We start from the raw sequence: 22,782 nt of genomic DNA, 5'->3' as shown, positions 1-22,782 counted from the left end.
CCACATGGTTCTGACTTATCTCCGGTTAACCCATGAACATATCACATGTGGTCAGCTAATTGCTGGGATTCTCCTCGTCTTCGGACTCGGATGAAGCCAAGGCCCCAGACTCAGAGAGGAGAGTGTCATGCCATGCGACAGCTGTTCGTCTCAGCACTTTCTCCATAAACATCACCTGCCTTTTCGGAGCTGGCGACAAAATGCACAAGCTTTGGGCTCCGTCAACGCTCTGCTAGCATGTAGAATCCTCAGGTAGACATGCTTGTCTTGCAAAGAGAAATCCATTACAAAACGCAAAGCAAAACACTGCACAAGAAAACTAAAAATTAGCGCTCCACTGGCAGTTAAGCTAACTTCAAGTTTGTAGGTAGCTAGCCCAACTCAGCAGATAAGTTTTCAGGTAAGGAGTGTAAGAACTGAAGGATGACTGTGGATGCTATGATATCCCATACTTATGTGTTACACTGAGTGAATCGACTGAAAAGGAACCCTGTGGAACTCCATAATTAACCTCAGGGTGTGAAGAAGACTCTCCATTTACATGAACAAATTGCAGTCTAGATGGATATGATTTAAAACACTGAACCGCAGTACCATTAATACCTAGCCTACAGCATGCTCTAATCGCTCTAATAGAATATTATGGTCAACAGTATTAAACCCTGCACTGAAGTCTAGCAGGACAAACACAGACATGAGTCCACTGTCAGAGGCCATAAGATCATTTGTAACCGTCACTAAAGCTGTTTCTGTGCTGTAATGAGCTCTGAAACCTGATTGAAAATCTTCAAGCCATTCCTCTGCAGATGATCTGTCAACTGTTTGACATCTACTCTTTCAAGAATTTTTGAGATAAAAGGAAGGTTGGAGATTGGCTCGGCTGCCGGGGGAGAGCTAACGGGGTCTAGCTTCGCCTGCACCAGCTACAAGGGCCTGCCTATTTTTTTGATGTGCACACACCAATTCAGTGATCCTGGCGTCCAGAGCTGCAAATGGGCTACATTTATTACATTAATCATGCTGCTAGTGAGTCAGTTATGAGCTAAGCTAAGCTAGCGAATTCCTAAAGACACAGGGAGTGAATGAACAAAGAGTGCTTTGGATGAAGCACTTGGAGATTACACTTAGTTATTTAAAAAAAAAAAGGTAAACAGCTGCAAATAACTTTGTTTGCAAAACTTGTACATAGGATTTTAAAATTGACAATTTATATTTGCATTTAAAGTTATGAAATATGATTCAATAAACATGTTTGTGGTGGTTACAGTAAAAAATATAACCTTTTTTACTTGTTATGTTTTTTTTAATGTTTTGTGTCTGATTTTATATCAATTGAGTTAATACAGTGCCAGACTAGAGTCAAGCTCAACAGGGTCTTCTTTCCCCGCTGATTTTGCCAAGCCCGTTTCCTTGGCTCTGGTTTCGCTAGATAGCAGCTAGGGATAGTGGGAATCTCGTTCATCCATTCATGCGTGTCTCTAATTAGATGATGAGGCATTTGGCTACCTTAAGAGAGTCATAGTTACTCCTGCCACTGGGCAGAAATCACATCGCGTCAACACCCACCGTGGGCCTTCGCAATGCTTTGTTTTAAACAAAAAACCTGAACACAAGGAGACTGAGATTGGAGGTACATGAAGAATGACAGCATAGAGGAACACAGGGAGACAACACAGAAGGACCAGCAACAAGCAAAAGGAAACACAGGGCTTATATACACACACAGGAGCAATCGAAGAATGGGAGACAGGAGGGAAACACAGCTGGGAGAAATCAGGGCTAATGAGACTAGGGACGCAAAACCAGACACACTCACATAAGACATTGACCTTCAAAGTAAAACAGGAAACATAACACAGCAACGTGAACCTAACACAGAGACACAAAAAAGGCAATACACTAAACACAGGGAAGGCATACAAACAAAACCCAAGATAGAAATCAGGAGACAATAAAGAACCTAGGGAGCAAGAAATATAGAAACCAAACCACAGAAACACCAAGTCAAAGAATACAACATACAAAACCAAAACCAGGGTCACTGGTCAGGTACCCTGACAGGAAAGCATATTGCCCTGTAACACGGAGCCTGCTAACTGAAAGCAGCTAATCATTCCAGCTAGCTCTAAAGTTACCTTAGCTTTGCTTTCAGTATTTCTTTCATTGGTCTTTGGTTAAAATGAAAACTGGTTCTTATAGTCCACTTAAGGGTATCAAGAGGTTAAAGACTTAATAGTAAAGAATCCAATTTAGTTCATTTCTTAAAAATATTGGTATTACTCCAATGAAACCCCCAGTGTTTGACATAATGTGCTGTACCCAGCAGCTTTGATTCTTTTGTGAGTGCCAGTATGTCAGCCAGCATTTGCTGTCTTTAATATTACACTAGACACAATCCCGTGATGAGGATTCTTGTTCTGGCTTACTATAAACAGAGTACTGTACAGTTTTTAAATTAAATAAAAATAACTACAGATAAGAGTCAAACCAGGTTGTAGTGCGAATCGATTGATTAAATTATTGCAGTTACAGCGCAGATATAAACATCTATGTTTGTTGGGAGCAGTGTTGATTGTACAGTCTGACAGCTGCTGGGAGGAAGGACCTACGGAAACACTCCTTCATGCATCGAGGACGCAGCAGTCTGTCACTGAAGGAGCTCTGCAATTCAGCAACATTTACATGCATGGGGTGAGAGACTCTGTCCATCAGAGATGTTATTTTGGCCAGAGTCCTTCTGTCTCCCACCACCTGCACTGGGTCCAGGGTGCATCCCAGAACAGAGCTGGCCTTCCTGCTGAGTTTATCCAACCTCTTCTTCTCAGCTGTCGATAAACTGCTGCTCCAACATACAACACTGTAAAAAATGACAGATGCCACCACAGAGTCATAGAAGGTCTTTGAAAGCGCTCCCTGTACTCCAAATGACCTCAGCCGCCTCAGCAGGTAGCGTCTGCTCTGACCCTTCCTGTAAAGAGCATCAGTGTTGTGGCGCCAGTCCAGTTTATTATTCAGGTGAACACCCAGGTACCTATAAGAGTCCACTATCTCAATGTCCACTCCCCCTAGATGTTCACCGGTGTCAGTGTGGTGGGTCTGCGTCTCCGGAAGTCCACCACCAACTCCTTGGTTTTCCCGGCATTGATCAGCAGGTGGTTCTGCTGACACCAGTCTACAAAGTCCAGAGTCCACTGTCTGTACTCTGAGTCGTCCTCACCTGTGATGAGGCCGACTATGGCAGAGTCGTCAGAGAACTTCTGTAGGTGGCAGCGTGGGGGGCCCGGCCCTGGCGCAGGGTGCCGCCAGTGCATCAAGCCACCTGGGGGGCTCTTCAACTGGTGGGGGAGGTTGTTACATCTTGCAGGAGCTCTCCTCTCTTCAGGAACTCACTCTGCAGGAAGGGAAGATACAGGAGAGATGGAGGAAGATCTCAGCCTGGGCGTCTATTGTCTTGTGTAGTCTGGAAGATGAGTGGATGACAGGGTGGGTGCAGTTTTCTCTGAGGTGGGGTCAGGTGGGCTGTCCCGGGCTCTGTGGGGCCGGGCGGCGCTGCTGTTCTGGGCCCCGGTCCGGATGGGCCTGGCCCCCTTTTCCTGGCGGGTTGCGGAGTATGGGGGTGCTTACTGGGGTCAGTGGGGGAGCTGGCCAGCACAGTTTCCGTGTGGGGCCTCCGTACTGCAGACCAGTGTATCAGAGACACAGCCCTGTGACCTCACATAATGTGGATGTTCTGTGAGGCAGTCCAGCATCCACTGGGACATGTGGTGGTCCACTCCCGATAGCCCCAGCTTGTCTCTCAGAAGTCATGGCTGGATGGTGTTGAAAGCACTGGAGAAATCAAAGAACATGATCCTCACAGTGCTTCCAGGCTTCTCCAGGTGAGTCAGAGCTCGGTAGATGATGGCGTCCTCCACCCCAATGCCTGGCTGGTAAGCAAACTGTAGCGCATCCAATGAAGACCTCACCAGGGGGCGCAGATGGTTTAGAACCAACCTCTCGAGGGTCTTCATCAGGTGCGATGTCAGGGTTACCGGCCTGTAGCTGCTGAGGTCCTTGGGATGGGAGGTCTTTGGTACCGGTACCACACAGGAGGTCTTCCACAGCTGTGGTACTTTCCCCAGTGACAGGCTCAGGTTGAACTGATATCCTAGGATGCCACACAGTTCATCTGTGCAGCATCTCAGGAGCCAGGAGCTGATGCCATCTGGACCTGCAGTTTTCCTCACCTTGATCTTGCGAAGCTCGTTCCTCACTTGAAGTGCTGAGATAGAAAGAGTGGATTTTGGGGGAGGGGGGTGTATGTTGGAGTCCACAGAAGCCGGGGGTGGGTGTAATGACTGGGAGCTGGGAGGTGGGAAGCTGAGAGGTGTGAAGTCCTGAGATGAAGGAGATTGCAGCAGGGGGGACGATGCTGTGGGAGGGGTGGGTGGTTGATCAAACCTATTAAAATATTTATTTAGGTCATTCACCCACCCCAAGTCTCCTGCAGCCTGGGGGGTTGGTTTTTGTCCTGAGGTCAAAGGAGCATGCAAAGAAAAGCGTCTGGACTTCTTTAAGTTACTTGAAGACGTTTCACCTCTCATCCAAACCCCTCTGATGTTGTCCTGTTGCTGCTCTTCCATCTTCCTCCTGTAGTTTTCCTTCCCTTGCCTTATCCATTTCAGCTTCTTCTGGACAACTCTCAGCTCCTGTTTGTCTCCAGATCTAAAGACTCTCTTCTTCTCTTTGAGGAGAGCCTTAATTTCAGGATTTATCCATGGCTTGTTGTTAGAAAAACAACGTACCTTTTTGATGGGCACGGTGTTGTGCACACAGAAGTTCATGTAATCCGTAATGCAGTCTGTGAGGTCATCCTCCAGGGGGCTCCAGAGGTTGTTCCACACAGTAGAACGGAAACAGTCCCTCAGGGCCTCTTCAGTCTCTGCCGACCATTTCCTTACTGTGCGTTTCACAACTGGTTCTCTGTGTACTAGAGGTTTATACACACCTCCTTGGTGTTGGTATACAATAAGTCCAATGTTTTATTGTCTCTGGTGTAGCAGGTGGCATACTGGGTGAAGGTGGGGAGAGTGGAGGACAGGGAGGTATAAACTCTCGCGGTAGATAGTACGGTCTCATGCTAACCACTAGCAGCTCAATGTCCTTGTTGGGAAGCATTTAAGTAACAAAGTGTTGCAGGTTACCTTTGTGGTGGCCATCTTGTTTTCCCAGTAAAGAGGAAGCCTGCCTCAATTGCAGCTCTTTTATAGGCCAGTCTGTATTAAGAAGGTGTGTCTTTAGAGTATTTAAAGGGAGCAGGAAATGGATTGGGGGGCCATTTTGAAAAGTTGCTGTCTGCATGTGCATGATGTTGGCAAGAGACAATAAAACAATTACTTTAATTGGGATGGAGTGAAGTCTGATGTTTCCCTCACCACCCCTCACTGCATAACAGTCCTTTCAGCATGGCGTCTCTTTGATAGATAAATGCCCAGAGTTACACCATCTATCGTTCACAAACACAACCAGACCCCCTCCTCTCTTCTTACCACTCTCCACTGTTCTGTCGGCCCGGATCAGATGAAAAACATCCATGTTTACGTGTGAGTCCGGAGTTAGCGTAGTTAGCCACGACTCTGTGAAGCACATCAGGCTGCTCCCCTGATGTTGGGTAAGAGCCGCCAGTTCGTCTACTTATTGGGGAGAGATCTCACATTCCCCATAATAATAGATGGAATCACTGGCCGGTACCTCCTAACTTTACTGCGACGCCGTCCCGGCCCGAGTACCGCGTCTCTTCCTCCTCACCTCGCGGGGGATGTTAGCTTGCTCGGCGGTAGGCAGGGCAGCGGATGCTCCGAGGGCAGGGATCAGCTATTAAGCTGATCCCTGCTGTAAACAATGGGAGGTTGGACCTCCACGCGCTTGCCGGACAAAGACGCCGTAAAAAATGTAATAAAGAACACAACTGTCCATAGAATTCTGAGCTCCATTGTGGGGGGCAGCAGTCCACAATAGAAAAACAAAAACAACAAAGAAACATGTATTAAAGAGAAAAAAGGACTCGGTCAGGTCGGAGCTGCTGATACTGGCTGCCAGCTCGGAGCAGCGCCGGAAATTTAAAAAAAAAAGGGTTGCATTTTTTTTCTAGATATTTTTTACACTTGAAGTTGCTGATAGGAAAAAAATGTTATGGAAAAATTGTGGTTGTGGAATTTGTAATCAGTGGCACTACCAGAATTTTTTTCATAGGGGAGCCACTAAAACACACACAAAAAAACACAATTTCCAGATTTATTATGCTGTTGTCAAATATAGGTTACTTGAAAAATATGGCAAAAAAGAGAGAGCGAAAAGAATTAAATATACCTATTTAATTATCTGCTATTAAATTTGATATCACTGAAAATATAAATAAATATGAAAACCAAATAAGATTTTGAAATCCTTAATAATCTGTTTTAAGCAGGAATAAATAACAAGTCAGGGTTTCAACTCACTGTACTGTGTTTTCCTCTCTCGTGTTTATTAGAATTATTACCAACATATGACAGTCTTACCAGGGGTGGCCACTGGGGGAGCCAGCAAATTTAGGGGATGATCAGTGCCTCCCTGGCCCCCCTTTGGTGGCGCCTCTGTTTATAACAAAGCTTAAATGTGGTTTTCCGTCCTGAAGCTGCTGTGATGTAGCTAGCTATTGCACTTTCAATAATAGACGCCCACATTTTTAATCCTTTCAGTGGGCTTTTAAGGCATGTCTTTATTAAACCCACTCAGGTTATTGTACAAAAATATCTAGTGCTATATAAATTGTATTTATATAGCACTAAAGCACAACAGTTATCTCAAGGTTTTTCTGCAGTTCACTCCTCTGCTCCATCTCAGGTTGACCTGTCACTGAGGCCCCTCCTCCCTCCCCCTCTGAAGTCACCACAGTAAGGTGTGTATGAATGTGTGTGTGTGTGTTGTGAGAGAGAACGCTTATTTAAAGGGCTACCTCTCTCTCGCCAGGCGATCGACACCAGCTCAGCATTGTCATTTTACCGCCTGCTGCTCCTTCCAGGGAATAACGTGTGAACAGTCTGAACAGTTTTCCTCAGAGACGTCTGCTGAAGAAACAGTTCGTAAGACTGAAATTCCTGCTGATTCTGCACAGAGATCTTTCTTTAGAAATGACTAACAGGCTGGGTGATTTACATCCATTCAGTGATTAACCAATAACTTTATTTACTTGCTGTATGTTTATTACACCCTCTACTAACTGCTTATCTCTTTTTTTTTTCCATCTTTTTTTAATGTATTTATCGACTGTTTAACCTGCCAAGCTTAGGGATTGGTACTGGCTTGCTTTCTGGCTTCTGATTAGTCCTTGTATATAGGAATATATGGAGCTTACAAACCACTACTGGTTACTGGCTGTTGTGTCATTGGTGGATTCGGTCACAAACAAATTTTAAACGATTTCCTGAGATAGCTGTGGACTTGACATTTAACCATTTACTGCCTTTTCTTCTTTAGTGATGTGATGACATTGTTTTCTAATCTCACTTACGTGATGTGTGGTTCACACATAACTACATTTCTAGATTTCTTACTAATCCATAATTAGCTTGTGGACTGGTTTATTGGCCAAAATAAAATACGTTGTTGGAGCACCTTTAGCTTTGATTATGGCACGCATTTGCAGTAGGATCATGTCGATGAGCTGAATTTTATCATTTCAGCTGTGTCAATGTTTATTTCCATCCAGAGCTGCATTGGTTTTTTATCATCTCATACTAATGATGGGAGAGTCTGACCACTCCAGTGCATCCCAAAGAGTCTCCGTGGTGGCCAGTCCGTGTTTGAAAATAATGTCTCATGCTCTTAGAATCACTCTTTCACAATTTAACCCTGGTGAATCCTGGTGTCTTTCTCTTGGAATATTCTTTTGGAATGAGGAATGCAAGGAAAGGAAATGAAAACCTAGTCATTCATTTTGTTCAAGTAGTCAGCTGGCCTCATTTTGGGGGGTAGATAATGTGGCTGAACTTAGACCTCCACACCAATGGAAAGCTCTTGCCTATTTGCTTTATGAAATATAGGTGATGGTTTGTTTTTGGCTGGATGAGCCAGAGGAGGCTGGGTAAACTCGTTTAAAAAAAATACGATTTAAAAATAATACTCATTATTATTAGAGTAACTATATGTAATATCTGTTTTTCAGTATACCGAGCTTGTTGCAGAAATGCCTCAGCTGTCTGTGCTGCCTCTGACAGGTAACTTCTGTTCTTTTTTTTCCTTTTTTTTTTGCTTTTTTCTTTTCTTCCTTTCTTTCATATGATGACAACTTTGTGTGATCTGTTTTTCCCCATCAGGCCTTTTGTTCCTGCTCTCCTCAGTACTTGGCTCAGAAGTTAGTGGTGAGTCCTGAAAAATACCTGATTGCCTGACAGCAGATAGATCCACTTAGTTCTCTGGTCACTTTTGTTCCTTAGAATCATACACTGTAGAAAATGTAAAGTACACACACATATATAAATACGTGTCTATTTGTGTAATTGCTGCAAAAAGTAACCAACAAAAAAAACACAATTGTAGTAAAATCACCAATAGCCATAGCTATTTTCTGTTTTTATTAGCATTTTACATATTTTACTTTTTTGTTGTTGTTATTATTATTAACATTTACATTTGATATATGTTTATACTTTTACACTTTATAAATGTTCCTTCCCCCTTTTATCTTTTTAGAAAATTATTTTATAATGAAATTAATAATATATATTAATAGTAAAAGAAATCTGTTTAGTTGTATTCTGTCGTTTGTCTTTTTTTATGTTTCTGTCTGTTTTTAAAAATGCTTGGTCTTGCCTCTGGACTAAACTAGCTTACTCTATTTAATGAAGATGAAACCTACTACCTAGATCAAGGATTTTAATGGAGTATTTTGACTGGACATCTTCTGTTTTCCACTCAGTGCCCTATCCAGTGACCTGTACAACACGTGGAGCAGACCTGACCCAGGACACCGTGGTGGTTTTATGTCCACCACAGTGCACACAGTGGAGGATGTCTGTGTTTGGGACAGGAGTCTATGCTGCTGTCTCATCCATCTGTGGAGCTGCAGTCCACAGGTACAGCTTTCCTTTCATATCAGCTGTACCAAAATATGTTTTAATTACATATTATAGTAAATATTAACTGTGATATTTCAGTCTATCACTGAAAACACTAAAACATAATGTTGTACACTTGCTTGATTTTAAAGCTACACAATTAAACCATGGTAATATTTAGAGGACCGTGACGTGGTTGGCTGAAAGGACCGACAGAAAAATAAGCAAAATGGAAATGGAAAAAAAAATAACAAAAATAGAAAACAAAGTAAATCCTTCTTATCTTCTGATTTTCATTTCCATATTTTGTTTGGAGGGTTTTTGTTACTAGTTTTTCTTTTTTTTCTTTTCTTTTTTTAACTTTTATTCATGTATTTATTTAAAATCAGTTTTTTCTCATAGTTGATTCTATTTTGTATTGTTGGTTCATTTTTAATTTTCATTCATTTTTTCATTTAGTATATTGTATTGTTTTGTGTGTATATTTTCAATTAAAGTTTTTTTTTTAATTTAACCTAGGCTTTTTCAATATTGTGTTAAAGTTCCTTCAGTTTAATTTTTCTTTGCTTTTATTACATTTTTAATGATTAGACGCTCTCCTTCTTATTCAGGGTCTTCAGTCATTTTTTTTTTGTATTTTTTTATATTTATTTATTTATTTTTTAGTTTAATGCAACTTTTTTTTGGTGGTGGAGCTCTATTTGGTTATTTTGCTTTGTGGTTCACTGATTACTTCCTTGTTACTTCCACTGCTTCTTGCCATTGTTTTTAGTTCCCTGTATATGATACTCTTAGCAGCCTTTTCAGAGCATGAACACCTCGTCACAGCGGTGCCGTTGGAGTGAGAATTGTTTTTTCAAACATGTGGATTAGACTCTGTGTTCCGCTGCCAAGATGTGAACCTTAACAAAACACCAACACCATGAAGGAATGTGCATGAAAGGAGGATTAAGTTCTCAGCCCTGAGTGACCTCCTCATTCCTCTGCAGAGGGCCTCGGTGGCCTACTGAGAAGAAAAATTATGCTTATTCTTATCTTTTTTTCTCCTTCACAGCTGTGTCTTCTCCTTGTCCCATAAAGGTTTTTTTTAGTTATTTATTTTACTATGAAAAGAACTTCCTGCGCACGTGTGTGTTTTTAAAATTTTTTTTTTTAACAAGGTCTCGGTCCAGATGCACTAGTTCAAGCTGCATTTGTAATTGACTTCACGAGTAGCAACTCTCATAACTGTTAATGATGATCTTTTTCCACTGTGATAATAATACTTTTATTTTGTCATTTCATACAGAGGTATCCTGGGCCCAGCTGGGGGCCCTGTTAGGGTTCATAGGCTGCAGGGACGGCACAACTACATCAGCTCATATGCCCACGGTATACACTCACAGGCCCTGTCTCACTGGACCGCCTCCTTCAGCCTCACCAGTAGGTGGAGCCACTTTGGTGAATTGTTTTTAATTAAGTAATAATCCAATATGAATAACCTAATAATGTTAATATTTATTATTATTTATTATTTATTATTGCGAGATATGCTTAAAGTACCTAGAATTGTGATTTCAGAATGATATATACATTATTTTAATATATAGTTATCTGGAGATTGTATAAACTTATATAGTACTGGAAAGCTTTACCTGTAATTATACAACAGAAAAAATAATTTTATTTTATAAACTGCAAATTAGCAGGGATTAGACAAAACAAAAACACAATTTTTAATTGATTAATATCATCATTTGACTGCAGATGTGAATGATCCATATCTGTCTTCTCCACTAATTATCATACCTTCTGTGTGTTTTAGAGCCCATTAATGTTCCACAGGAGCTGATCAGCGAGACCAGCACCACAGCTCTTCCTGCAGCTGCGCGACCAGGTAAATGATACACACCTTTATATTAGGAATATATATTTGTTCTTGTTCTGTCTGTGCTTTCCTAGTGTCATGACACCACCCTGATCTGAGCACTTTTTCTAATTAACTGTTTCCTTTTGGTAATTCATCTTGTTATGTCTTTGACTTTCTTTTGTCAGATTTTTATTTTCATTAGTGGTTAACAGATTTGTTTGGCAAGTGAAGGATCACCGGTTTCCAGCTTGAGACAAAAATCTCCGTTGGGGTTGTGTCAGGAAGGACATCCGGCGTAAAACTCTGCCAAATCAAATAAGTAGAGCAACCCACTGTGACAAGGGGACAGCCAAAAGTGGCTTCTTTATTTGCACTGAGCTTAAGTCAAAGGCAAAATTAAAAGAGAAGCTCATACAGAAGTAAAAGGACGGCATCACACATATACACACATATAAATATATTTTTAAAAAATCCCCTCTCGCCCTGTGGGCAGTCCTCAGGCTCAGGTCCTCTACCAGAGGCCTGGGAGCTTGAGGGTCTTGCGCAGTATCTTGGCTGCTCCTAGGACTTCGCTCTTCTGGACGGGGATCTCGGTTGTTGTTCGTGGGATCTGCTGGAGCCACTTGCCTAGCTTGGGGGTCACTGCACTGAGTGCTTACTACTGGGATCACTGTTACCTTCACCTTCCCCATCTTCTGGAGCTCTTCTCTGAGCCCTTGGTATTTCTCCAGCTTTTCGTGTTCCTTCTTCCTGATGTTGCTGTCACTCAATATCGCTATATCTATCACTACGGCTGCTTGTCCACCACTACTATGTCCGGTTGGTTAGCCATCACCATTTTGACCTCGAGGCTTCCAGGCCATACTCGGCACAGATGCTTCTGTATACTGTACTGACCACTTTCGGGCCATAACTTTCATTATGACCTGTTATTCTCTTTTGCTGTTTTTCCAGCAGATCAGAATACAGATCATGTGAGTATAACTTGATGGTTGAGATAATTACCTGTTTGGCAGGATTAACTTTTTTTCTGCCAAGTAAATGTCTTATTACAAAATATAATTAACCTGTTCCACAAGTCAGACTTTGTTCCACATCATACTTTTTTAATGAGAGAGTACCTAGAGTGCCAAAGTTAGGGAATTTATACAAAGTACAAGTTACTCAGAAAATGCTCTTTGAATGTGTACTGTCCATAATTTATTATGACAGTCCCTTCCCATTCCTATTTAAGCAATAGGGGTGACTCAGACAGGAGATATTCTGAAAATATAAAGGCATAAACACAATAGAACACTGGATATGGATTACTCAACAGGAGTTTGATGCTTCGACCATAAATACTGTGTTACCTCAGTTGACCTTTATGTGTGTGTGTATTTGAGTGTGTATATGAGTGCCAAGCCCTTAGAAGTTTTAGTTTTTAGTTATAGTAGTGTAAGGATGGGTGAAGCGCTAAGGAATGCATTGTATCAATGACTGTTTACAAAGATGTACAAATGTGTGTGTTGCAGTAAAGAAACTGCTGAAGAAGCCATCAGTGAAAAAAGCCCTGGCAGGTGGGAATAAAGGTACATTGTATATATCATTGGTTATACAGTTCATCTGTATAGTGACAATAAAGGCATTCTATTCTATTCTATTTTATTCTATTCTATTCAGGATTTGTTTCCAAGTATAGAATATCAGTTTGGTAGCTGTTTAAAATCACTCAACAAAAGGTTCAAACAGATGTTGATACAGGTCAGGGAGACATAATTAAATAAGAACTTAAGGAGTGGCCAAATCAACAGTCTGGTAAAAAAGAACCACACTTGCGTTCGCAGCAATAGCTAAAGACCTAATATTTCACAGACTGGGGCTTCTGCTAGATGCTCCCAGCACACCTTCATTACACATTTGAGCACACTAGACCTGTCCCCTGCCATCTGATCCCAAGCTTAAGCTTACAGATTAAAACTTAAATTAAGTTATTATTTTTTATGGTTTTTGTTTACATCAGAGTTTATTATGCATTACTTTTTTTTTAAAGTGAGCCAGAAATGGGTACAAGACAGTAACTGTAGAACAATGACTGTAGAAGGTGGTTAAATAGAGTTTAGTCATCTGCATATATAAGTATCACATGCACTTTTTAATTGACTGTAATAATTGTGGCAATTCAATTCAATTCAATTTTATTTATATAGCGCCAAATCACAACAGCAGTCACCTCAAGGCGCTTTATATTGTACAGTAGATCATACAATAAAAGATACAGAGAAAGACCCAACAATCATAGGACCCCCTATGAGCAAGCACTTTGGCGACAGTGGGAAGGAAAAACTCCCTTTTTAACAGGAAGATTCCTCTGGCAGAACCAGGCTCAGGGAGGGGCGGGGCCATCTGCTGCGACCATTTGGGGAGAGAGAAGGAAGACAGGATAAAAGACATGCTGTGGAAGAGAGACAGAGATTAATTAACACATAGTGAGTGAGAAAGGTGGCTGGAAAGGAAAAACTCAATGCATCATGGGAATCCCCCGGCAGCCTACGTCTATTGCAGCATAACTAAGGGAGGATTCAGGGTCACCTGGTCCAGCCCTAACTATACGCTTTAGCAAAAAGGAAAGTTTTAAGCCTAATCTTGAAAGTAGAGATAGTGTCTGTCTCCCGAATCCAAACTGGAAGCTGGTTCCACAGAAGAGGGGCCTGAAAACTGAAGGCTCTCCCTCCCATTCTACTTTTAAATACTCTAGGAACAACAAGTAGGCCTGCAGTGTGAGAGTGAAGTGCTCTAATAGGGTGATATGGTACTACAAGGTCATTAAGATAAGATGGGGCCTGATTATTTAAGACCTTGTATGTGAGGAGCAGGATTTTGAATTCTGGATTTAACAGGAAGCCAATGAAGGGAAGCCAAAACAGGAGAAATCTGCTCTCTCTTTCTAGTCCCTGTCAGGACTCTTGCTGCAGCATTTTGGATTAACTGAAGGCTTTTCAGTGAGTTTTTTGGACATCCTGATAATAATGAATTACAGTCGTCCAGCCTGGAAGTAATAAATGCATGAACTAGTTTTTCAGCGTCACTCTGAGACAGGATATTTCTAATTTTAGAGATGTTGCACAAATGGAAGAAAGCAGTCTTACATATTTGTTTAATATGTGCACTGGACCAGGACATTTTTGACATGTCCTGGTCAAAAATGACTCCAAGGTTCCTCACAGCGTTACTGGAGGCCAAGGTAATGCCATCCAGAGTAAGTATCTAACCACTCACTATGTGGTTAGATACCATATTTCTAAGATTTTCAGGGCCGAGTACAATAACCTCAGTTTTAACTAATACATCAAAACTGAAGAGTGCAAGCATTAGTCCTGTTTTATACTTAACAGAACTATCTTCCAGCACCCATTTATATCTTAGCATATACACTAAAAGTTCTTATTTATTATATTTAATTATATCGGATGGAAAAAGTCCAAAACACGAGTGTAGTCAGAGGTCAAATAAAATTTAATGAAAGTTATATAAGCAAAAACTGCAATAATAATTATTATCTATAGTAACACTGAACATAAAAATAATCAATGTTGTTAATCTCTGGATCAACATCTTTACTTTTTTGTGTGGGCAGATTGTCAGATGGACATTGCGATGGTGATTGACAGCAGCAGCAATATTGGGCAGCGGAGGTTTAACCTGCAGAAGAACTTTATTGCCAAACTGGCGGCTATGCTAAGAGTCGGACCAATAGGACCTCATATTGGTTTAATACAGGCCAGGTCGGGCACACCACACAGAGTCACTTCAGAAAAATCTTTATTTCTTTCTTTTTACCTCAGCCTTAAACCACCCAACAATGTCATTTATACTAACAAGTCTTGAGAATTGTGGTATTTTGGGATAGAGGTGAGTAAATAAATGTAAAAAAATAAAGGCAACTTGTCAGCCATTTTTATTTTATTTCCAAATAAAAATGGAAAAGAGGACATTTCATTCATAGATGTTCTGTTGACAAATCTCCAACAACTGATGATCAATTGTATCATTTCAGTATTGATCAAACTCTGTGAGGAAAACGTCCATCACTCACAGCTTCAACAATCTATTGAAGACTGCTGAACCTGTGTCACAATTCTGAAAGGAAATCGGGTATTTAATAGAGTATCCAATGGTGTGTTATACTATGCCACATAAAATTCCTTTTACCTCCCTTATGAGTGAACTCGGGTTTATGCTTTTTAAAGTTTAGATTAAAGTTAGGTTTAAGGGCTAGATAAGAATTATTACATCAAAAATGCAGATATATACATATACACTAAACATTTGTCTTCATATGTGCCTGCAGTGACTCTCCCAGGACAGAGTTCCTACTGACTAACTACACTCAACCTAAAGAGCTGTTGTTTGCTATTAAGGAGCTGGCCTACCTAGGAGGAGACTCAAATACAGGTAACACACACTTACACATATCTTGATTAACCTGAATTATAAATTGAAAAGTTAAAAAATACACATCCTGTAGCCCATAGCTCTTTGAAAAGGTGACAATCAGACAAAATTTCCTCATTTATGATCAAATGAGGTGAAAAGAGTAAGTACATGTGATGATTCAGTAGGCTGTAGGATCACCTTTAACAGCATTAATGTCTGTATGACATCAGTCTCCCACATTTTGTGGAGGAAATCTAACCCACTACCTGACAAAGTTCAATTCAATCTGATTTATATAGTGCAAAATCACAACAACAGTTGCCTCAAGGTGCTTTATATTGTAAGGTAGACCCTACAATAATCCAAACTGGTCATCATATCACTACCTCTCTCTCACTACCATCCCTATCACGCTTGCTGCTATCCTTCTGTCAGTAGTTGCCACTGACACTCTTCCCCACCCTGCCTGCATTCCTTTCATCAGTTAGACAAAAAAAAAACAGGTGATCCAGGTGTTTTGTTTCTTTTTCTTTCTTCCCCCCTTTCTCACCGTCTCTTCTCCCCTCTGTTTTTCTTTCTCTCCCTCTCTTTCTTTCATTCTTTCTCCCTGTCCTATCACCCAGTCATGTCTGTCCCGTTTGTAGCAACCGAAAATAAAATAAAATAAATACATAATTATAATAAAGGTCAATCAAATGGACCAATATGGCAAGGCCATGATGATCCACTTGGTAAAATAAATCCGCTTGGCATCTTTCTTGGCCTTAAGACAACAATTCTGATGGCTAAAGATCCAAACGGGACAAAAACACAAAACAAAAAAAAAAACAGGTAATGTAAAAATATTTATCGTGTTGTTGGTCTTCCTAGGTAAAGCCATCATGCATACAGCAGAGACCTTTTTCTCTCAGGAGAATGGGGGGAGAAGGGGTCACCCCCGGGTGATGATGGTGTTAATTGATGGCTGGCCATCTGATGACCTGGACCAGGCGGCCATGTTGGCCAGAGAGAGTGGGATCAATGTTTTTCTGGTGTCTGTCGCCAAACCAGCGCCTGAGGAGCTCAGCATGGTTCGAGACAAAGACTTCATGAAGAAGGTTCACATGTTATTTGAATTGCCTAAATGTTAGATAAATGTTCATATGTTTCATTAATAAGGAGTGACACTCTAACATGAAATATACTTTAGACTGAATTGTCCCTTCTTGTTTAGTTTAAACTTAAAATGGATACATTATGCTGCTCCTTTTTTTCTTTCATATAAAAACAGTGATGCATGGCTATTAAAAATAGCCAAAATTTAAGATAATGAGGTCAGTAAATGTGCAGAAGATGCTTGTTGTCAAAAGAGAGGATATATTTAATATGGACATCTCAGACACAAAGATGTGAGCCCATCTGCTGTTCAAAAACTTCTGCTTGCAAAAGTCCAGTAAGACTTTGTATTAAGGCCAGGGAAAGGAAGTTAAAATGCTGTGATTTAGACAGGAAATCTGCCCTGGTTTAAGATAAATAAGGATTATTTTAAACAGTGTTTAATAGTGTCCACAGTTGCAGAGTTGGATTTTTAGTTCCCTTTAAACAACACAAAATCGCATATAAACCTTGTGTAATGTTGACCCTAAACAAACAGCAGTTTTCAGACAGATCCTGTTTTCAGACAAAGAATTCAACTCTGCTTGAACATGTTGGTGTTCAGTATTGTGTCTATGACTCCAGAAAACAAAAAGGACCTGATACAGGTCCTAGAAGTCTGAAACAGAACTGCCTTAGCTGAAAATTTTCCAAAAAGCACAATCTGTCCATCCATGCTCAGCTGGACAACAAAAAAACAACAACAACAAAAAAAAAAATGTAGCATATGCATGCGGTTATTGAGAGTGGTTATGTGCAGCATAAAAGTAGAAACTTGAATTATTATTTTATTATTTTAGTCAAACCCAAGAGGCATTCATCAAATCACAGTAAACATGTTTTGTATTAATGACAGAATTTCTACCTGTCCTCCTGCAGGCTGTGTGTAAAGACAACGGTTTCTTCAGTTATCCAATCCCCAGCTGGTTCAGCACCACCAAACACATCAGACCTCTCATTCAGAGACTCTGTTCACTAGACGGCCTGCTCTGTAGTAAGACACACCTTCATCAACTACTGTAATGCAGCTGTCAGGAGATACCTTTGAAAACACACAGGTCATGGCCATCACATTACATTTGATAATCAAATATTAAGGTATTAACAGTTCTACCTTTGCATTAAAAACAATACCAATAATTCTTTAATTTTGTAATATCAGATTTGACCAAGAAAAATGAAATAATATTGTTTTCTGCTTGGAAAAAAAGTTTTGAAAGAATTGCTACACTATAAAATATCTTTTGGACATGCAACTATCACATGAAAATACTTTCAGTCTCTTCAGCATCATCTCTTTACAGCTGTGGTTTCACCATTAACAGTATAGCCTTTTAAGTCATTTTGTTTATTACAGAAACAAAATTAATGAATTCATAATATTTACATTTGATTATTTAGATGGATGTGGCTCTGCTGTGACATTGACATAAAATGTATTTTTTAGGTAAAACCTGTTACAATTCTGTGAACATCGGCTTTCTCATCGATGGTTCATCTAGCGTTGGGGATGGGAATTTCCAACTTGTCCTGGAATTCCTAGCAGGAATTGCAAGAAGCTTTGAAATCTCAGATGTGGGAGCTCACATTGGTCAGCTTCACAACATGCAAACCACTGATTATCTTATACGTTATTAATGCTGGTTGGCTGACTGGCTGTATTGGTGTTGTAGGTGCAGTGCAGTTCACCTATGAACAGAGGTTAGAGTTTGGCCTGTCTGACTACTCAAACAAGGACGATGCCATCAATGCTCTGAGAAGGATCTCCTACATGAGTGGAGGAACATCGACCGGTTCAGCCATAAGCTACACCACTCAGAACCTGTTCAGGTAACAGTGGCGCTGTTTTCTTTCTAAGCAAAGCTCTCCACACCTGCAGTGTTGGCAAGTTTAGCCTTAAAAAATTATTTTATTCATTATTTTATTGAAACTGCAGGGCCTTGCAATACTTAATGAGATAATTAATGATAAAAAAGTGTTAATCTTTGTCTTTAGAAAATGTAATTTTATGAAAATAACGCTAACATTTGTACCACAACAAGAGACAGATGTCAGGTGCTCTTAAGGTTCGATCTAAAATACTCAAAAATGGAAATACTCAAATCAAATTTCTGAAAACTGTGTTTACATTCTGCAGGTTTTTTTTTTTTAACTGTATTAGAAGTTACACTGTATTTGTTGTTTATGGCAGACGAACAGGACCGGGTCGCAATTTTCTCATAGTGGTGACAGATGGCCAATCATACGATGACGTCAGAGGCCCAGCAATGGCTGCACATAAGCAAGGTATGTGTGAAAACAATAAATGAAAGCTATTTGATGTTACTACTGTAACATCTGTAACTGTAACAACTGTAACAACTGTAACTGTAACTGTAACAACATCGTTACTATTTTAACTACTCTGGATACGCTGGATACTGGACAGGAAGATCCCTGTTGGACTGCTAAGGAATGGAGTCCCATGGCCTTTGCTACATGCCCAAGTGCATCTCTTGGGAGTAAGCTATCTTCACCTGAAGACTTCTCCATCATTATGATCTTTGTTCCCTTTCAAGGAAGACCACTTCTATTCCAGCTTTACTGATAAGTGCTACAAGGTCTCTGTCAGCAAGAGCATTCAGTGTCTCTTCTATAGCTTACCAAGCTGAGCTAGAGTGAGATTGAAACTAGAAGGCAGTATATCCTCAAAGGTCCTTGCCTTTAAGGCTCCCTAAAGTGCAGGCAGCCGGCCAGGCTGTAGGGGGTCCAAAGAATCCATGGACTAGCAGTCTCCCCAGGCCAGACCTCAAGTTGCTCCTCCCCCTGCTGCTGCAATCAAAATGAAAAAGAAACGGCTGGCTTGACAACCTCTCCCCCTGGCTGCTCTGCCCCGACCCAGCCCCGTTCCAGAACAAGTTCAGTGGAACACGTTCCATGCAGGGTCAGTGACTCTGTTTCACTGGAAACAGAGTCAGTGTTTGTAGTGTTGTTTCACAAACATTTCACTGACATGTTTTGTATTCAAAAAGTCCAAACTGAATGTGCTGTAACTGAGTTTAAGAATATGATCCACCCACTGTTATCATCTTTAATGCCCACAGAGCAGAGCAGCTACCCGAACGCTACTCCCACAGAGGTCGGTTATCTTGTTAATAATTTTACCTCCTCACTATGTATGACACTGGATACTGAAGTCTGTGAAAAATAGAGCCTCAAATCAGATGTACTTGACTCCCTGGTATAATTCTCAAACATGTAGCCTAAAGCAGATGGCTCGTAAGCTGGAGAGGAAATGGCGTGTCACAAATTTAGAGGATCATCATTTAGCCTGGAGAAATAGTTTGTTGCTTTATAAGAAAGTCCTCCTTAAAGCTAGAACATCTTACTATTCATCACTGATTGAAGAAAATAAGAACAACCCCAGGTTTCTCTTCAGCACTGTAGCCAGGCTGACAAAAGGTCAGAGCTCTGTTAAGCCAACCATCCCTTTAACGTTAACTAGTAATGACTTCATGAACTTCTTCACAAGTACAATTTTAGCCATTAGAGAAAAATGTACTCCTCGTCATCTCGCAGATGTAACATTATATACAGCTACTTTCAGTACCACTGATATTTATTTAGTCTTTTTCTCCAATTGATCTTTCTGAGTTAACTTCAGTAATTACGTCATCCGAACCATCATCTTTTAGATTCCTACAAGACTGCTCAAAGAACTCCTACCATTAAAAAATGCTTCAATCTTAAATATGATCAACCTGTCTCAATAATTGGCTACCATAGCTCTTCAAGCTGGCAGTAGTTAAACAGCTACTTATAAAGCCATCTCTTGACCCAGCTTAGCTTATAGGCCAATCTCCAACCTTCCCCTTATCTCACAAATCCTTGAAAGAGTAGTTGTCAAACAGCTAACAGGTCATCTACAGAGGAATGGCTTAATTTGAAGAGTTTCAGTCAGGTTCATTACAGCACAGAAACAGCTTTAGTGAAGGTTACAAATGATCTTGTTATGGCCTCTGACAGTGGACTCATCTCTGTGCTTGTCCTGCTAGTGAGGTCTAGCAGCGTTTAATACTGTTGACCATAATATTGTAGAACAATTAGAGCATGCTGTAGGTATTACAGGTACTGCACTGCAGTGGTTTGTATCATATCTGCATAGATTGCAATTTGTTCATGTAAATGGAGAGTCCTGTTCACACACTAAGGTTAATTATGGAGTTCCACAGGGTTCATTGCTAGGACCAGTTCTGTTTACATTGCTTCCTGTAGGCAGTATCATTAGAAGGCTTAGCATTCATTTTCACTGCTATGCAGATGACATCTCACTTTTTCTCCTGTTTCTCCTTCCCAACCAGGCATTACCATCTTCTCAGTGGGCGTGGCGTGGGCACCCCTGGATGATCTCAAAGCGATGTCATCAGAGCCAAAGGACAGCCACACTTTCTTCACCAGAGAGTTCAGCGGCCTTTCTGAGTTTGTCCCACTAGTGGTCCGAGGCATTTGCAAAGACTTCACTGAGAATAACTGAGAACACACACAAGGGTTTGCATTTCTTTATTTGTGAGGACCCTTACCTCGTCGTTCATCCTCATTAGAAAGTACTGATTAAAGTCACATGAACGACCATTACATTCACATAAACACTGTCAGAACAACACGCGTATCTACAGTGACAAAAGTTTCTACAGCAACATCTTTTATATATCTTATTTCTTATATTCTTTTACACTGTGTACTCAGACATGTAAAGAAACAGATATATTTAAGGACAATGGATTTTCCTACAATTTCCTACACAAAGTGTCCAACACTTGTTTTTTTGTGTGAGTACAACCACTTATTTAAATTTATAATCTCTATTAAATCAATTATGTTACCTGAACTGATTTGCTCCAACCGACACTTAACAGCATACTTTAACTGATATTGTTTGCACCTAAAGTATGAAAACCCCACAATCTATATAGCTCTCTATGACATTCACAGTTCTCCATGTAACAGTAACAGTAGTTCTAATTGGCTCTCATTTAATAGTCTAAAAGTGAAATGTGCCTTTGTAGCTTACCGATCTCAAATCATATTCTCTAAAATAAATCATGAACATCCTCCTAGCACATTATAACAGTGCAATGATTCAAAGTTTCACGAGCTAAATAATGACTCAATGCCTTAAAAATACACTTCTTATAAAACTTGCCATTAGCTAAACCCGTCATAAATTCAATAACATATATACATCTGTATATATACTGTACACATTTATTTTCAAATACAGAAAACACATTAATGTACATAAAGGTCTCTTACACATTAAAATGTTAATTCTATTTAAATTTTTCAACAAGCTGTTGGAAAATCATTCAAAAATCAACTAATTAATAACAATAATTAGCTGTCTGTATGAAAATATCAGTAACTCCTCACAATGACAAGTCCAATCTGAAGCCATAACCATTGCAGTGTGTAGCTATAAAAAAATTAAATTTAAAAAAAGCTATATGAAGGCAGAAAACAACATGAAAGAAAATTGCTAAACAATAATCTTCGATCAGGTATGATTGTTTAAGAAAAATGCTAGCTTTGTGCTATAAAAGTTTTAAAATAGGTTTTAGCCATGGAGGGTATAAGGAATATATTCATAATCCATGGAATACATTGAATGAGGCATTATAATAGATTTTGAGCCCAAAATACAATCCCCATTGTTAATTTACATGAAATAGGCCTTATAATTCTGAGTAAAAAAAAATTCTTTTCAAAGGTTACTTTGTAAATATGTTTTTTATATATATCACGGGTAATCCACTAACAGTAGTTTGTACATTCATGTTTATATCACAAAGCTGCTAAGAGATTATTCTGGAATATTTTCTAACAGCTAACAGTTTGTAGACAGAGCAGCTCTCCTGATGAATGTTTGTCTTGAAAAGCTTGCCGGGGGTGAAAGCTTTGCACAGCAGTCATTTCCTGCAGGAAGGTGTATAAAATCCTCTAGTTTTTTTTTTCTTTTTCTTTACTTTGTCTGATTTGTGGCATCTGATGATTTCAACTTTTTATATAGACTAACCCATGCCCTTAACTCCATCTCACAGCCTTGCTCCAATATGATCACATGACTTTTCTTTTGGTATATGTTTTACCGGTGATTGTTTGTTAAATTCTGCCAAACAGAAATAAAGTCTTTGGTCATCTCCTATTTGCATTTGACATATTTTATTTAACCTATAAAGCCATTTGGCACGTCTGTTATTGTTCTAATATACAAACTGTGTAGATGTCTGTGGATTTCCTTAAGGTGCAGTCTCTTTCTCTGTAATATCT

General features: G+C 40.0%; 1 protein-coding gene across 3 annotated transcripts; it reads left to right on the top strand.

Moving 5' to 3' along the window:
* The first annotated feature begins 6,961 nt into the window (after window positions 1-6,961).
* On the top strand, window positions 6,962-22,655 carry coch (coagulation factor C homolog, cochlin (Limulus polyphemus)). Of its 3 annotated transcripts, none has more exons than XM_026193631.1 (15): window positions 6,962-7,099; window positions 8,186-8,237; window positions 8,337-8,381; window positions 8,939-9,095; window positions 10,366-10,499; window positions 10,882-10,953; window positions 12,441-12,497; window positions 14,543-14,690; window positions 15,257-15,360; window positions 16,213-16,439; window positions 17,356-17,470; window positions 17,924-18,067; window positions 18,150-18,306; window positions 18,668-18,762; window positions 20,817-22,655. In XM_026193631.1, the coding sequence occupies exons 2-15, from the start codon at window positions 8,207-8,209 to the stop codon at window positions 20,987-20,989; spliced, it is 1,659 nt and encodes a 552-aa protein (XP_026049416.1). In that variant the 5' UTR covers window positions 6,962-7,099; window positions 8,186-8,206; the 3' UTR covers window positions 20,990-22,655. The 3 variants fall into 3 exon arrangements, with proteins under 3 accessions (XP_026049416.1, XP_026049415.1, XP_026049414.1); XM_026193630.1 differs by having other exon boundaries at window positions 7,041-7,103; window positions 12,441-12,485; XM_026193629.1 differs by having other exon boundaries at window positions 7,041-7,103.
* Window positions 22,656-22,782: the final 127 nt, after the last annotated feature.

This window comes from Astatotilapia calliptera, chromosome 14 (genome assembly GCF_900246225.1).
Source record: "Astatotilapia calliptera chromosome 14, fAstCal1.2, whole genome shotgun sequence".
NCBI lineage: Eukaryota > Metazoa > Chordata > Actinopteri > Cichliformes > Cichlidae > Astatotilapia > Astatotilapia calliptera.
The sequence above is the reverse complement of the archived record's forward strand: the minus strand, read 5'-3'. Positions and strand labels throughout refer to the sequence as shown.